Below are 15621 nucleotides of genomic sequence, written 5' to 3'. Positions count from 1 at the left end.
TGGCTTTAAAGTTAATTGCTTTTCTCCCTTTCCCCAAAGAAATGGAATATTTCCGTTTCAAGTCCCTGGAACATTAAGGCTTCAGAGTTCGTCGTGATTTCTTACCTACACCATGCCTTTAGTTTTCGTAACAATCAGTCTAGAAAAGACTTTTGCTTTTTCTGAGCACAGTTTTTTGCTGTCAGTCAGGTCTCTCCCTCCATCCCCGCGGCCACCTCGGCCCACCGCGGCCCTGGGCGTTGATCTGGCAGGTGCGAGGCCGAAGCGCTGGACTGAGAAAAAGAGGCCGAGTTTGCACAGAGCGCGCCACGGAGGTGGCGGCGGCAGCGGTAGGCCTGGCCTCCCGAATTTCGAGAGCCTGGCCGGGGAGCGCTGAGGCGGGCGGCCTGCCCCGCCAAGGCCGGGGAAAGACTAGCTCCGCGCCAGCCTCCTCTCTGCCTTCCAACAGTCAGCGCCGCCGAGCCTCCGAGGCCCTGCGGCTCTCCGCACCCTTAATTAACAAGCCTCGTTTCCCCACCTCCGGCCCCGCCGGCCTCAGGACAGCTCGGGGTTTCACGTCGCACCCTCCATTCCGCCCGCCAGCCAAAGGAGGCCAAACCCGGCTTCGCCGGGCCGAAAGCCGCTCCAGCCCGGGCCTGGCCGCTGGGCTGGCGGGTGGGAGCCAGCGCAGGAGACAGCGAGGGAAGCGGAGAGCCGGGAGGCGGGAGAAAGGGCGCGGGGCTGGGGGCGGGGCGAACCGGGCTGAGAGCTCGAGCGCCACCAGGGCGGAGGGCGGGGCGTGGGCGGCGCCCGGCCTTCCCGCTCCCGCGGTGCTGTAACTCCGCCGAGCCTCCTTAAAACTCTGCCGTTAAAATGGGGGCGGGTTTTTCAACTCAAAAAGCGCTCAATTTTTTTCTTTTCAAAAAAAGCTGATGAGGTCGGAAAAAAGGGAGAAGAAACCGGCACCGTCTCTGCAGCGGCAACAGAAGCAGCAATTGTTTGAGCGAAAAAAGAAGCGAGGGAGGGAAGGAAAAGACCAGAAAGGGGCAAGACGCACAAGTGTCTGTAGGGGTGAAGGGAGCAGGGACCAGTGATTTGGGGGGGACCGGCTACAAAAGAAACTGTCACTGGGAGCGCTGCGGCTCGGGAGGAAGCGGTGCTACCCGGCTAGGCTCCCGGGCACAGCTGGCTGGCGGCCGCTGCCCTATCGGCGGCACAGGCTGGGGGCACAGGCCAGGGGACTGCGAGAGGTTGGCGAAGTGGCACAGGGCGCCGAAGCCGTTGAGCTCTAGCCGAGGGCGGAACTGGCTGCGCCCTGGAATTGCGGCGACTCGCAATACTCAGAGCTTGGCCTGAGACTTCCTAGGACCCTTCCGATCTCTGGAGCCCTCAGAAAACCGGGAAAGTAAGGAAAAGAAGCGGCGGTCGCTCAATGAGCTTCTACATTAGGAAGTCTGAACTGGCTCGGTTGTAGGCGGGAAGTTACCAGTGGGCTGCCCCGTGCAGCCGCGATGCTGCAGCGCGCTGCCTCAGCAGCCGGGGCTCCATAGACACTTCCCGCATCTCTCTCCCCCTTCCTCACGCTGCTGGGCGTCCCAGGACCCGGTGGGGCCGGCATGACCGGCTTGCCGGGGGCCCGCCGCGCGCCCGGCCGTCTCCGGAGACGCGCGCCGAGCCTGGCTCCCACGGCCTCTCAGGCTCGGCAGGGCTGCGGTAGCCCGGCGGGCGGGCTCCGGAGCCCTCCCGCAAGGCATTAGCCCGCAGCTCGGCCTGGACGCGGATTAAGACTCATCCGGAGAATCGAAGGCCACGGAGGAGTCCTTACGACCTGTAACTTGAGGGCCACGGAACTGCTACTCTCGTTTGATTTTGGTGATCATCTTTAACCCCCGGAGCACATCAGCATCCAGCCACCGAGGCGCTCTCCCTGCAGCGGAGGACTCAGAACTACCCCTTCGCCGAGACGGATGGAGACCGAGCCCCTCGGAGGACCTGCCCCTGCGGTACTGGCTCGCGCGGCTCAAGTCACTGCTGAGAACAAGGGTGGGTTAATACCTTTTCTTCCCCCATGTCTCTTTTTCCACGGTATTTTCTGCCCTAACCTAGTCCCTTAAATCTCCGCATACATTCCTCCTGGGGATCTGTAGTGTAGGTAGGTGCCAGCTCTGCCTACATTTTACGTCCAGAGTAATTTACCAGGAATATATGTGTGTCTGTATATCTCTCAGTTTAATCACCAGAATTCTTCATAGGGGTTAAGCTAAAAAGCGAGGAGCGGAGCCCCTCTCCAATGGCTCAGTTTTGCTGAATAATCACGTGTGAATCGAGGGGCGGGCTTTTGGCAGGCAGATCTTACTAGTATTTACTACCAAGCTCTACTCCAGATTAACCATCCCAGTCCTTCTGTCAGTCTCCGATGCCATCATGCAGCCTGGTTAGGAGCGAAGGAAAGGGGAAAAAGAAAAACAACTAATTCATCTTTTCCCGATCGTCAGGACCCTAAAGAATGGCCGAGCCTTGGGGGAACGAGTTGGCGTCCGCAGCTGCCAGGGGGGACCTAGAGCAACTTACTAGTTTGTTGCAAAATAATGTAAACGTCAATGCACAAAATGGATTTGGAAGGACTGCGCTGCAGGTTGGTATCCAGAGAGGTGGGGAAAACAGGTCAACAATGTTGCCTACGTGACCCGGGTTTCTAGAATAATAGCTTTCAAGCTTTCAGGGGTACTAAATTTCACTGTTCTTAAAACTAGTTGGTTGCCATATTTTATATCTTTAAGTGGATCCAACTCCCCAAAATGACGTACTTTGAACAAACTCGTCAAATCCAATAACATCCTCTATATCAAGTGGGTTCCAGGTTTGGTCTTAATTTTTGGAATGTTTTTGTGACTGTGGGGATTGTATACCAGTCGTAGCAGCGCCGAGTTTTTTTGGTTTTTTTTTTTTTAGACAGTTCTGTAAACACGTTATTATGATTATTATTTGAAGTAAATACACTGCTATTAGTGGTTTCCGTACTTTGCTCCAATAATTGACTTTAACGTTAATTTTCCTGACTACTGGGGAGGGTATTTTTCCTTCAAATGCTTCAAGTTTTGACAAACGACCTTTCCTCGTTTGGAATGGGTGGCCTGGGCACGGGCACAGGATGTACATTTCACAGTTAATATAATACCATCCACCCATTCAGGATTGAGTAGGAATAAAAAGTTGAATTTTCTAATCAGAGCTCAGTTTATAGTGTTTTTGTCTCTGCGGTCTTACCGTGGTATGTTCTAATTTTTAGTAATTAGATTTACAAGCAACAAATGAAACATGTTCAGCTGCCAAGTATTGTACCTGATAACTTTTTTCCTCCTCTGAACGTTATCATGTAACTTGGTTGCAAGGCTTAGAAACAGAAAAATGGCAAAGTAGTCTCAAACAGTTGCTTTATCTGAGTTCTGATGATATTCTTATAAGCAGTTCGTATTTGAAATGCAACACTTAAAGCTGTTTTTGAAAATCCACTGGGGAGAGGGTTTTTAGAGTGCTTTGTTTTTATTTGCAAGAATGAAAAATTTAAGTGACAGGAGATGTACTACTAACAGACGAAAATCATACACCCTGTATATTTTAAATCAGAATACACTGACTTTGCAAAAATTTCAGTATTAAAGAAGCTTATAGATAGATACTAAATTATTTATCTTGTTATTTCAGATATATTAAGTGGGGAAAGGATTTTTTTTATTTTTCCACCTCGTAGTTTTTAACAGGTATTGTGATGATAGTAATGTCATAAATTTAATATATTGAAATTTTTCCTATTGAACATTCAAATATTATATAAATCTCACAAAGAATGAGCCACTTAACCCTGTAAGAATAGGATCTTGCAGGACTTGTGACGAGCAGGAAAACTAGGAGATTAATACTGCAAAACAAAAGTTTTGACAAACATTTTTAATACAACTCTGCAGTCTTGTTTATATTAAACATACTTATCAAGATATTAGCACCCACTTATTGTGGCTTAGTCGTAGTACATATAATGAAACACACACAAACAGGAGTCTCAAAGCTTGTTTTCAGTATGTATAATCCTGACTGAAGTTGTATCATAACTCAAGAAAGAACTTTCTTTCAAAACAGTTTCCAGCATTGCTATTATTTTCTGTGGAATATGGCAAAATTTCTCCTACAGTAATGTTTATTTAACTGAATTACAAAAGGTTTTTCCCTCTTCCTAGTGTTAGCCTCTTAATCAGGATAATATCAAAGGCCCTGATCGTACATTTGCTTTACAAAGATCCAAGGTGTCTGTCTCCTATTTTTCTCAGTTCAGGTCCTTAAATGTAACTAAATATTTAGAGGCAGTTGTGGTAAAAATTAGATTGTGTTAATTTTTAATAACCAAAAAGTGTATTTCACCTAAGTTCTTAAAAAATAAATTATGTATCATTTTTAACCACTGCCCCAAAGTAAAGGCCAAAAGTCAGCAGAGTTTTATCAACAGGGAAGCTTAACATCTTGGTCATCTATATAGTTTGAATTAATAAAATATTATTCATTCTAAATATATTTTATATTACTTAATTTGTGATTTTTAAAACAAACATTCTAAAGAGATAGATCAGCTTTGTATGTTTTTCCAGGATGTATTTAATTTCGAGTGTCTACTATGCAATCTATTTACTATAACTTTAGGTTATTATGAATATACCTAGGAATAAAACAATTAAAATGCTGAAATTTCCTTGCATGTTAATGAGACTATATTTTTTCACAACTAGATTATATGTATTGTATAATTTCATGCTGCTGTACAAAATACTTTATAATTATGAGAGCCTAATAGAGACCTCTTATTAGAGTGAAATGTATTCAAACACCAGTACGTAAGTCTTTATCATGTAAATTAGTTGTATGTTGATAGCAAATTTTAATATCAAATTCTGGCTTTTAAAATATTGGCAGTTTACAAATAACTATTCCTAAATGCCTGATAATAACTGCAAAAGGAAATAAGATGAGGTCACCAGTTGATTAACAAACAGGCTGAAACCACAGACAAAGCTTTCTATGTCCCAAAATATACGTTAAATATCTTACTTTCTCTTCTTTTGCTCAATTGAAAATTTGGAAACTAGCTAGAACTTTTTAGGAGACAGTAAGTAAAATAGTAGAATGACTGTTCCATTCCTTTTAAGAACAGTTGCCATACAGTCTTTTCCTATCTAATATAAGGCATATCATTAATATGTTATGTTTTAGATAAATCAGTATCATTGGCAATGTAAAAAACACTTGCTTTTAAAAAAAAACACTTTAATATTCAATAACGTTTTAATTTTTCAAGTGGAGGATTCTAAGAACTAAATACACCTAGTAACCCACATGAAATAATTGCAAAGAAAAAAAAACATTTAAAAATTACTTGGAAACTTCGGGCTTATCTGTTTGGAGAGAACTTGTGAAAATTAATAATTTAAGAAAATACCAGGTTTGGATTTTTAAGAGATCATTTTTACACTAGTAAAATCAGCCTAGATGGAGTCTGGTGTGTGGAAATATTTCTTTGAGGATTTAAAGAAGCTCATTCTCCTTCTTTTTAGCTATTTAGAAAATTTTTACCCACATTTAATTTTACAGAATCAATACCCCACGCACATTTTATGAACGTGATGAACCAAACAGAAGACTTACTTAAATCTCAAATTCCATTTCTTTTATTTTAATAAATTCATGAAATTACACTAACTCTTTATGGGAGACAGAGAGCTGAGTTGTCAGTGAATTTTGTACAATCGCACTCATTCTATTTTTATTAATCGATATATCCTACTTTGGGGCTCGTTTAAGATATTCCATCATAGAAGCTCAATTTTTAGAAGTTTTCTTCTACGTTTACTCATCTGCTGCAACTGAGCCCTTCAAACTCCATCACATGGGTCTTCCCAAAGCACTCCTTCACCAAAAAAAGTTACATAAATAGAAAGATGGATATTCTAAAAGAGTCTTGTAGTAGGAGCGCTTGAAGGATTCTACCGTTTTTTCTCCTCTTCTAGGTTATGAAACTTGGAAATCCGGAGATTGCCAGGAGACTACTACTTAGAGGTGCTAATCCCGATTTGAAAGACCGAACTGGTTTCGCTGTCATTCACGATGCGGCCAGAGCAGGTTTCCTGGACACTTTACAGACTTTGCTGGAGTTTCAAGCTGATGTTAACATCGAGGATAATGAAGGGAACCTGCCTTTGCACTTGGCTGCCAAAGAAGGCCACCTCCCCGTGGTGGAGTTCCTTGTGAAGCACACGGCCTGCAAAGTGGGGCATCGGAACCATCAGGGGGACACCGCCTGCGACTTGGCCAGGCTCTACCGGAGAAACGAGGTCGTTAGCCTGATGGAGGGAAACCGGGCGGAGGGAGCTGCGAATCTGCAATGAATGTGGGGAGGGCTCTCCCACACTGTCTTCTGTTTTGTCAGTTAATTGATTGGCTGTCCTATTTTAATATCATTTGTTAAAATTCAGTTTTGTCATATTTTAAGCAGCTAGTTAAAGCCTCTGAAACTGCTAAGTGGAAATCTTACTACAGCTTTATGAATATATTTAAGCAACATCTCTTTCACCTGCAAAACCCTGAGTTCTAACATGTAATTGCAAAAGCTTTGGCTTTCTTCTGAATATTTTATCTTTCCCTGACTTTTCTCCTTGCCTCTCCCTTTGCCAGTCTCAGTACCCAACTTGGAGACTTTGTTTTTAAAATGGTTTGTCCTGATGTTTCTTTTGCCTGATTAAAACACATTTTCAAAACAGGACAATGTTTTCTGTGATTTCCACGCCTCTTATAATCCACATGTGATATGCTTCTTGCTAAGGAGAACTAAACTGAAAGATCATGGTGTTTTAAGTCTTGACATCAGAACTAGACATATTCTATTGATGATCCAGTTAAATGCTTTTCTTTCTCTCCTCATGCCTCCCAGCAAAGATTTTACTTGATGCCTAATATGTCTGCTTTAAAATAGAGTAAGAACAACAGTTTTTTGGAAATCAAACCTGAAATTACCTCAGTGTAGATTTATCCTAATATTTGATCTTCCTTTTTTCTCAAAGTTAAGTTAAATCGTTGAAAAACAGGTTTCAGAAGTAACGATCTGGAATCAAATATATGTTAGCCCTAAAAGCCACTTCAAAAAGAAATTGCCATTAAAAAGTGCTTCCCATTTGTTGATTTTTTTAAAATCACAAAATGAAACAATTGGTTAAATAGTATATTTCCCAAAAGTATACCATAAGTATGCTAAATGTAACAATGGCTTTTTCTCCCTGAAATACCAGAAGTGTAAAATTATAAAATGTTTAAGTATTAAAATGCACTGCAAATACCAATATTGAGGTGATAAAAAGCTTAGCAAGAACATACATATATTAATTACATGTGTCATTATTTATTTAGGGGCTACAGTATAATAAATATAGAAACTTTTACAGTAAATAAATAGGCCACTCCTACACATAGTACTTGATTCCCTCAAAACTTTTTAGTAAAGGCATATAAAACTCTTAATAATACATCTAGCTAAAAATTTTTTTGAATGAAATAGAAATATCAAATTTCCAAGAGAATTTTCCTGTATCTACTACTTAATGTTATTTTAAAGATTTCACCAAAGGATTTCAATGCAGTTACCTCTTATAAATTTATAAATACTTTATTCTTCATCTCCCACATGAACAAAAATGTTTTATGTAAAAGGTCCCTCCTTCTGTTTCATAAGCTCCCTGCCCTCGCTCCAAAAAGAACAAAATACTTGAAGGTTTATTGAAGGACATGGTTCTGATGCTTGCCCTAACAAGGATTGGAAGGTTGCAGACAAGTGGTTTTCGATAATTTATTTTTCATAGTAGTATAAAAGAATATGCAAGAAAAAATCCTTTTCATTTGGCATTTTAAGTTCACCTTCCCTATGTCAAGTGCAACAAGACTTCAACTTCTGCCATCTCAAACCACAAGTTACTGAAAAAATTTATTTTTGACAGCAACATGAAATTAAATGTAAAACACTTATTTTAAAGTTTAGGAAAAAAGTAGAAATTGAGATGATTTTGAAAGAAAAGGGTGTATTTTGTATTTAAAAACTAGAATCAATATACAAAATACACTGCTTGAGTAAGCTGAATACTTTCTAAACACAAGACTATTACTAAAAATAAAAGTAATACTTCTTACAAGTTGCAACTGTAAAAGATAAATGTTTCTTAAAGTCGATTTAATGGACTTTTCAGTATCCACCAAGGATAAGCATTAAAATCGCTCTTTAGCTATTTCGAATATAGGATGTTCATTGAAGTTAAAGAGCGGTAGTTCTGCGCTTGCCTTAGTCTCAGATGGTCGGAGCACGGTGAGGAGAAAGAGCTCTATCTCTCTTCATCAGCCTAAAACTTGCCTAGACATTAAAACATCGCCACTTTTCTTTGGTTCTTCGCAGGAAATAGCTTTGCTAATCTAAGTATTTTAGAAATGAGTTGTGTGGTCCCCTCTAGGAAATATGAAAAGCCATTATTCAATCTCTTAAAAACCTCGACAATATTCAGTAAGACAAATACACCGAAATGTATAGGATGGAAGAAACTATACTGCAGAGTTTAACGGGGTTTAATTTACAGCCAGCTGAGACCGGAAAGGATCTGAGCTTTTTCAGATGCAGAGTAGAGAGGCAAGTGCTAATCAATGAAGTGACCAGGGCCTCAGGGGACGAAGACGGAGAAAGAGTGGCGCGGCAGTAGGCAGAGATGCGTTTCTCAATTATTCTCGGAGCCCGCATCCACGTCGGGAAACTCAGGCTTAGCCTTTGCTCAGTAAAATGAACCCCCGGCATATACCTGGGGCAAAGCAGGGCCGGTGAGGGGTTGCGGGGAGGGTGGGGGAGAACACCAAAAGGACCTCAGTCCATGTTCTGGTCTCCAAGCCACCAAGCAAACTGCACTTTATCATTTTTTGGTAGTAAATCAATAGTTCTCTGATAAACAATACACATCTCCTAATAGTGTGATGAGCTCCTACAAACACACACCACGCTGGGAGACCAATAAATGGATAAAATATTTCTGTCCCAGGAAAGCATTTCAATTAGTAATATTGTAAATGTCCCTGATAATGTGGGTCAAACAAACGTTGTGGAATCCGTAGCCCCGGACTGGTTTCGAAATCTCAGTTCCCAAAAAGGTGCTTTCGACTTTTGCCGGGGGAAGAAGTAATCGTCCAGAAGTGCTGAAAGAGCACAGTGCTGGAGCGAGAAAGGGTCGTACTCACAGCCTTCCTGACTGCCCTAAGCGACCTTCATCAAAAAGGAGGGGGCTAGGGTGAGGGGTGGAGGGGAAAAGTCCGGGTCTTGGTCTATGGAGACTGCTTTGATTTTTACACCACAATTTCAAAATAATCAGATTCACGTTAGGGACCTAATGAGAGGCTGGAAACAAGCTTCCAGCCTAAGACTCGGGGTAAAAAGGCTCTGCCCGTCGTCAACCCAAGTCCTCTATGGAGGGGCTACAGAGTCATCCTTTCTGTTCCTTCGAAATTCTCCAGACTCCAACCGCAGCTCCCGGCTCCCTAGCGAGGAAGCTGGAGCCCAGAGCTCCCTCAGGGCGCGCAGAAAAGCCCGGGGTGGGGGTGGGGGAGTTTCAAAACCGTTAGCTCGCGTTGTGTTTTTTTTTTCCCCTCCCTCGCTAAGGTTTCTTTTCTTTTCTCTTCCTGTCCAAATATTTCAAATTTCCGCGCCTTAAATAACAGTCTCCTTTTATTTAGTTAGTTTCCTCGGCAGGTTTGGCCGCCCGCTTGTCTCTGCCCCCCAGCGGGCCCGGGGCGCCTTGGATGCCTCGGTGCTGCCTGCAGCCCCTGTGCGCTGCCCCCCGGCCCAGCCAGCGCGGCCCGGAGCGCGGCCGCCGGAGCCACAGCCCCCTCTTGCCGCGACCTCGCCTGACCCGACTCTCCCAGCACCCAGAGCCAACTAAGGCCGCCCCCCGCCCGGACGCTCGTCTGCTCCCAGCTCGAGACTTCCCTCCCCGGACTTTGGAGTCTCTTCTGCTTTGGGGTTTGGAACCCGATCGCCCTGGAGCGGCTGAAGAGCCGCGGCGATAGGAAGGCAGCGGAGGAGGCCAGTGGCCGGAGACTGCCCCAGCCCCCACCCCGCGGGTAACCTTGGAGGCGCCCTCGGAGTGAGTGTGTGCGCTGCTGCGCCAGCCGGCTGGGGCAAGCGGGCGCACGGCGCGGCAGGCAGGAGGCGGGAGCGGGGGCGGGGAGGGGGAGCGGGCCCCGGTGCCTCACTGCAACCGCCAGAGCGCCCCGGGTGCTACGGGCTGCCAGGGCGGCCAGGGTTCCCCGGCCCTGGCCCTCAGGCAGCGGTCCCTGAGGAGGCGGCGGCCATCCCTCTGGATGGTTCCGGCGACCTATGCCTGAGGACTGGGGCCGGAGGGCGACTTGGGAGCAGGGGCGAGCGGGCCGGTGAGTGCCTAGCTCTCCGCAGAGGTGAGCTGGCGGCGGGACCGGGCGCGGCGGCTGGAGCAACTCCATGCCCAATGCCAATGCCAGCACTCCCTCCCCCTCCCCCCGTGACAGCTGAGGACAGCCGGGCTCCGAGCCTCACGTCCAACTGCGAGGAGGCAATTGCCTCTCCGGCTTCTCACCCTCTTCGACTGTCCGAAAAGTCCTATGGTGTTGCCCTTACCCCACAAATTATTAGACGTCCGGGACTGAAAATGCACATTCATTCGGAAAGACCCTCAGCTTGAAACACTGAGAATTGCAGGCCCGTCGGGACTTTGGGTGGGGCTGGGGTGCGCAAAACACCTAGAAGTGGTCTTGTTTTTCAACCCGGAATAGAGCCGAAAATCCAGTAAGGATCTTCAGCGGTGCCTGAAAAGATTAAAAACTCTGCAGATCTGGATATTCACTTGGTAAATCAAGTTTCCAGTGAAATGTTTTGCCATCTGCTATAGAAACATTGTGCGAGCTTCAGGTGTTAGGATGTGGGTTTGGAATTTTCTGTGCTGTCTTTAATCCTCAAAGACATTCAATAACAGCATGGTAACACACCCGGCAAAGGAGCAGAGGTTATCCTTGCCACCACAGCACCTGCAAAAGCACAAGTGGGTCTCCTTCCTAAGTTCTAAAATGGCTTCAGGACGGTCCAGAGGTACCAGCACATAAGAGGAGAGGGACAGGGGGCTGAAGGAGTTTGCACATTTTCTAAAACTACACAGATACTGTTATACTAAGAGTGTTTGACCTCATCTCTCCTCTCTCCAGTCACCACTGGTCAAGGAAGATTTTCAGTGTAGGCCTATTCAATAATTCAACTTACAGACTTTTTCTCTTCCTTCCCCCCCCCCCCCCCAAAAAAAAAAAAAAAAAAGTCAGCCAAAAACATCAGCTCTTTGGGGGAGGAAGTAAAAAAACCACCAATCCTTATCCAAACTACCCGTCATTTCTTTGAGCATTAAGAAGAAATCCTACATATAATCTATACTGTGAAAGAAAAAAATAATTTACCAGGACCTCAGATGCATTCAATTGATATAATTAAAGTGATATTAATTGCTTTTTAACATTAAAATAATGGGACAATTTGTGGAATTGATAGGTGAAAAGCTTAAAAAAACTGCATTGAAATGTTTGGAAATGGGAGCTTCTGATCTCCTTTATATTTCATAAGTACAGTAGTTACTTAGAAAAAAAACCTGATACTTTATCTTGACCATATAAAGCAGTATCATTCTAACTAATTTTATTTTAGTTATACGCCTTAGTTTTTCAGATTAGTTATAAGCAGAGTGAAAGTTCACATATAAAGCAAAACTGACATCTTTAATGTTAAAAGTTTAATTTAGAAATGCAACTAAATTATCACAACTATACTAAAGTACAGTTCACTCCCTTGTTTCTTCTAAGTGTACAGTTTGTACAACTTGCTGGTAAAGAAGTCTGTCGTGGGTTTAAAATGTATGCCTTAGAAACATAATTTCCTAAAGTAAAAAATAACTCACTGTGCTTTAAGAATGATTATTCTATAATTTGGCTATTCTGTACTATTGCTAATGTAACAGTATCTTCTTTTATATTTTGAAACTATTGTAAAAGCCATTTGGGCCCAAATTGTTCTTGTTCCCAAGTTTTCTTCTTCAGATATTTTTACTAAGAAGTGGCTGTCCTTAATGATATAGCAGCATTCTGATGCCCATTCTGTTAATTCAAGAACTTCACATTAGACTTATATACACATTTAAAAAGAAATGTGCATTTCTTCTTTTGTCCAAGTTCAGAACAGATGTGGATGAACGTTAACATTTGAAAGGCCTAGAATAATTAATTTGCAAATCAGTTATTACACTGTCATGATGAAAGATGAATTTTTAAAAATCTCATATATCAAAAGAATAAATGGGATCACATTATTAAGTAGCATTTGATGTTGATTAATAGTACAGTGTTACCTATCTCAAATTCAAATAAGTGATAGTGTGTATTGTGGTATGATTTTTAACTGTGAAAGACAGTTATGTAATACTCCTCTGATATATAAAAGGGGTTGAAGTCCAGAATATCTTTTTGAATGTTACATAAGATATAATTAAAATGCATTAGTTTAAAAAAAACTTAACTACACTATCACCTATGTTTTTGGCTGTCCCCATATTTCTTTCTTTCTCTTTTTTCCAACTTCTCTTACTTTTTTGTCTCTACATTATAGGTGATGAACAAAAATAGCATGTAGAAAAAGGTTTCCAGTTCTCCTTTATTCCTGCTGCCTCAGTCACCTACTTCTCTATTCATAAATATGACTTCAATTTTAAAAACCCTGTTTTGTGATGCTAAAAAGTAGCCATTCCCATTAATTAAAATTTATCATAGGTCTATGAGTGAAAAAGCATTGTCTGTATTTTATTTAAAATAAAGTTAAGTGAAAAAAATGGTCATTAGGTTGTAGCAAGTGTATATTTATGTTTTGAATATAAATTAGTTGGAATCTTAAAATACATTCAAATTTTGACATATGCTAAGGTTATAATTTTAGAATCAAGATCTTGAAAATATTAAATTTAGTTTCTGGTCTTTGCAAAATAATTTAATATATTTTAATTTGTCACAGTAAGGTAAGGCTAATTGTTTTAACTAGCAAAAAGTTAGAATGTTGATACTTGGAAAATATGAAGAGAGGACTATGATATCAAATCCAAGGCAGCGTTTTCTTTTTTTAAGTAAATTACTCCTACTGGTAAATTATATACTTTAATTGTAGTGATTATTATTTTATAATTAAATTTTACACTTGGCAGATGGACCAAAGTTCTCTGTGTTTATCTATAAGCATATATTTGGTTAGGCAGGTAATCCAAATAATACTTTGTAGTCTTGTTATATATGAGCATTTTTATGTATGTGTGTGTATATTTAGATATTTCTTACTAATGTTCAATACTGAGTAAATAGATATTTTGGACAAATACTACAAATGCACTTCTTATTGCTGTTTTTTAAGATGATAAATTATGATTTGCTTCAGGAATATAAGCTGATAATTTTTTAGATATACATGAGATCCTTTTCACTAATGATCCAGGGAAAGATATAAATTAAAATTAAAATCTTAGAACTGAATACACTGACACAGGTAGCAGAACAAGAACCTAGTTCCATCTAGGTTATTGTTTCAAATTCTTATCATGAAGCAAATATATATGAAAGCCACTTAACATCCACAATTAATGTAATCAAATATGAAATATTAGAAACAGAATTGTGGTAAAGATAAGAGGAATAATGGACTTTTCAAGTGTTTTGGATAGCCATGCCTCTGAATTAGCTTAATATCAATTACATGATGGGCAATTTGCTAAATAATCCAAAAGCAAGGACAAAGCAAGACCAGTAAAGACATCTGCCCAATAATTCAAAAGTGCGGCAAAGACCAAAAAACAATTTTTTCCCATTACACCACCATGGGAAATAAACAAATTAATGTACTTGTATGGATAATTTTATAGTTTCCAGTGAAGTTTTCTACTATTTCACTTAGATAATGTTTTTTAAAACACAGCTGGACAGTAACCACTTATTATATTTGGTCATATTTTAAAATTACATATATGTTTTATTTAAATACAACGTATACATATTCTGTCCAAAAATAGCAAGTTTAACACCAATCTGAAAGGGTGAATGGATACAGTTGGACATCTGGACTAGACTGAGGAGCTGTTTAATGTGCAGCCCGAGTAGGGCCGCATGGGAGAGAGTACAAAACTGACTGAATGCTGGCTAATTTGCTTAAGAGTAATCAAAATGGCTCTGAGGTACTATAAATTTCCTACAGTTTTTAAATATACCATGTACCTGATGAAAAAGCAAATAGCTTTATACAAAGACAGTTAAAAGAAGGAATATATATATGTTTTTTGAATCCATAGGGACATCACAAATGTCACGGGGAAGTATTAATGTAATATTAATATAAAAGAAAACTGTACATAATAGCATCAGCTGAAGGTAAATGGTTGCTTTCATTTCTTTAAAAAGGCTTATTTATTATGTTTAAAAAATTTTAATGTACAGTTCTTCAAACATATGGATAATATCTATAAAATATACTGCACATACTAATTTCTGATATTCTAATTTTTAAATTTTTCTCAAAAAAGTTATTCAAAGTACCTTTTAGTTCATCAGATCCTATTAAAAGATAATGTACCATACCCTAAAATCAGCACATAAAGTTTGAGGCTTAGCCATATAAAAGAATTGTAAGGATAAGTGCTTTCTAAGGAAAATGTTCTGTCTCAAATTATCAAGATAAAGGTCTGGGAATTTTCAGTAGCAGATTTCATCTTCTATGAACAAAAAGATTATATTTAGGATCAATATAAGGTTTATTTAATATTTCTATAGTAAGGTAATATTTTAATATCATCATTTTGAGTTTAAATATGTAGAATTTAAACAATGAAACTCTGTAGAGACATTGCAAGGTTTCTCCTTATTTAGCAACAGAACAGATTAAAGAGAAATCAGATCAAAACATAAAATTCAGATAAAAGATTCAAGTTAAAGAACAATGATATGAAATCAACAGAAAAATTGTCTCACCTGAAAATCTTCCATTAATTTGGGGAAAAGGTGTGATAGGAAAAAAATATTTAAATCCTTTTCCATTAGATTAAAATATTACTCATTTCTTATCCAATATTGTTGGAAATAAAATCCTAAATATTTAGAAAAAGAGATATGACCATGCTAAAAAGCAAGTGAGTCTCTGTATAGGATGTGTGATGGTAATTGACCTGAGAGGATTTTCTAAAACTATTTTAATATAGTTATGAACATGCTAGCATATAAAAAGTACTAAATATACTGAAATTTGTCATCATCCTGTTAAATTGTGTACACAAAGAAAGTAGGAGATGCTCTAATAATTGTCTCTTCTTTTTGGTACTTCTTAATTTATAAATATATTAATTCAATTTACATTTCAGTAAAAGGAGAGAGAAGAAAACACAAAATCAAGCAAGTTAATAAGTCAATATCCATTATTTAGTCTCTGTATAACCTAATTTAATATTCATAGCCCCTTCATGGATTGAGCTTTATTCTCTCATTTTT

General features: G+C 40.4%; 1 protein-coding gene across 1 annotated transcript; it reads left to right on the top strand.

Moving 5' to 3' along the window:
* Nucleotides 1–817: 817 nt before the first annotated feature.
* On the top strand, nucleotides 818–6787 carry CDKN2C (cyclin dependent kinase inhibitor 2C). The gene is made up of 3 exons (XM_070368089.1): nucleotides 818–2022; nucleotides 2475–2614; nucleotides 6033–6787. Exons 2-3 carry the CDS (start codon nucleotides 2486–2488, stop codon nucleotides 6408–6410), a joined length of 507 nt encoding a protein of 168 aa, XP_070224190.1. The 5' UTR covers nucleotides 818–2022; nucleotides 2475–2485; the 3' UTR covers nucleotides 6411–6787.
* The last annotated feature ends 8834 nt before the right edge of the window (nucleotides 6788–15621 follow it).

The sequence above is a fragment of the Bos mutus genome, chromosome 3 (assembly GCF_027580195.1).
Source record: "Bos mutus isolate GX-2022 chromosome 3, NWIPB_WYAK_1.1, whole genome shotgun sequence".
Classification (NCBI taxonomy): domain Eukaryota; kingdom Metazoa; phylum Chordata; class Mammalia; order Artiodactyla; family Bovidae; genus Bos; species Bos mutus.
The sequence above is the reverse complement of the archived record's forward strand: the minus strand, read 5'-3'. Positions and strand labels throughout refer to the sequence as shown.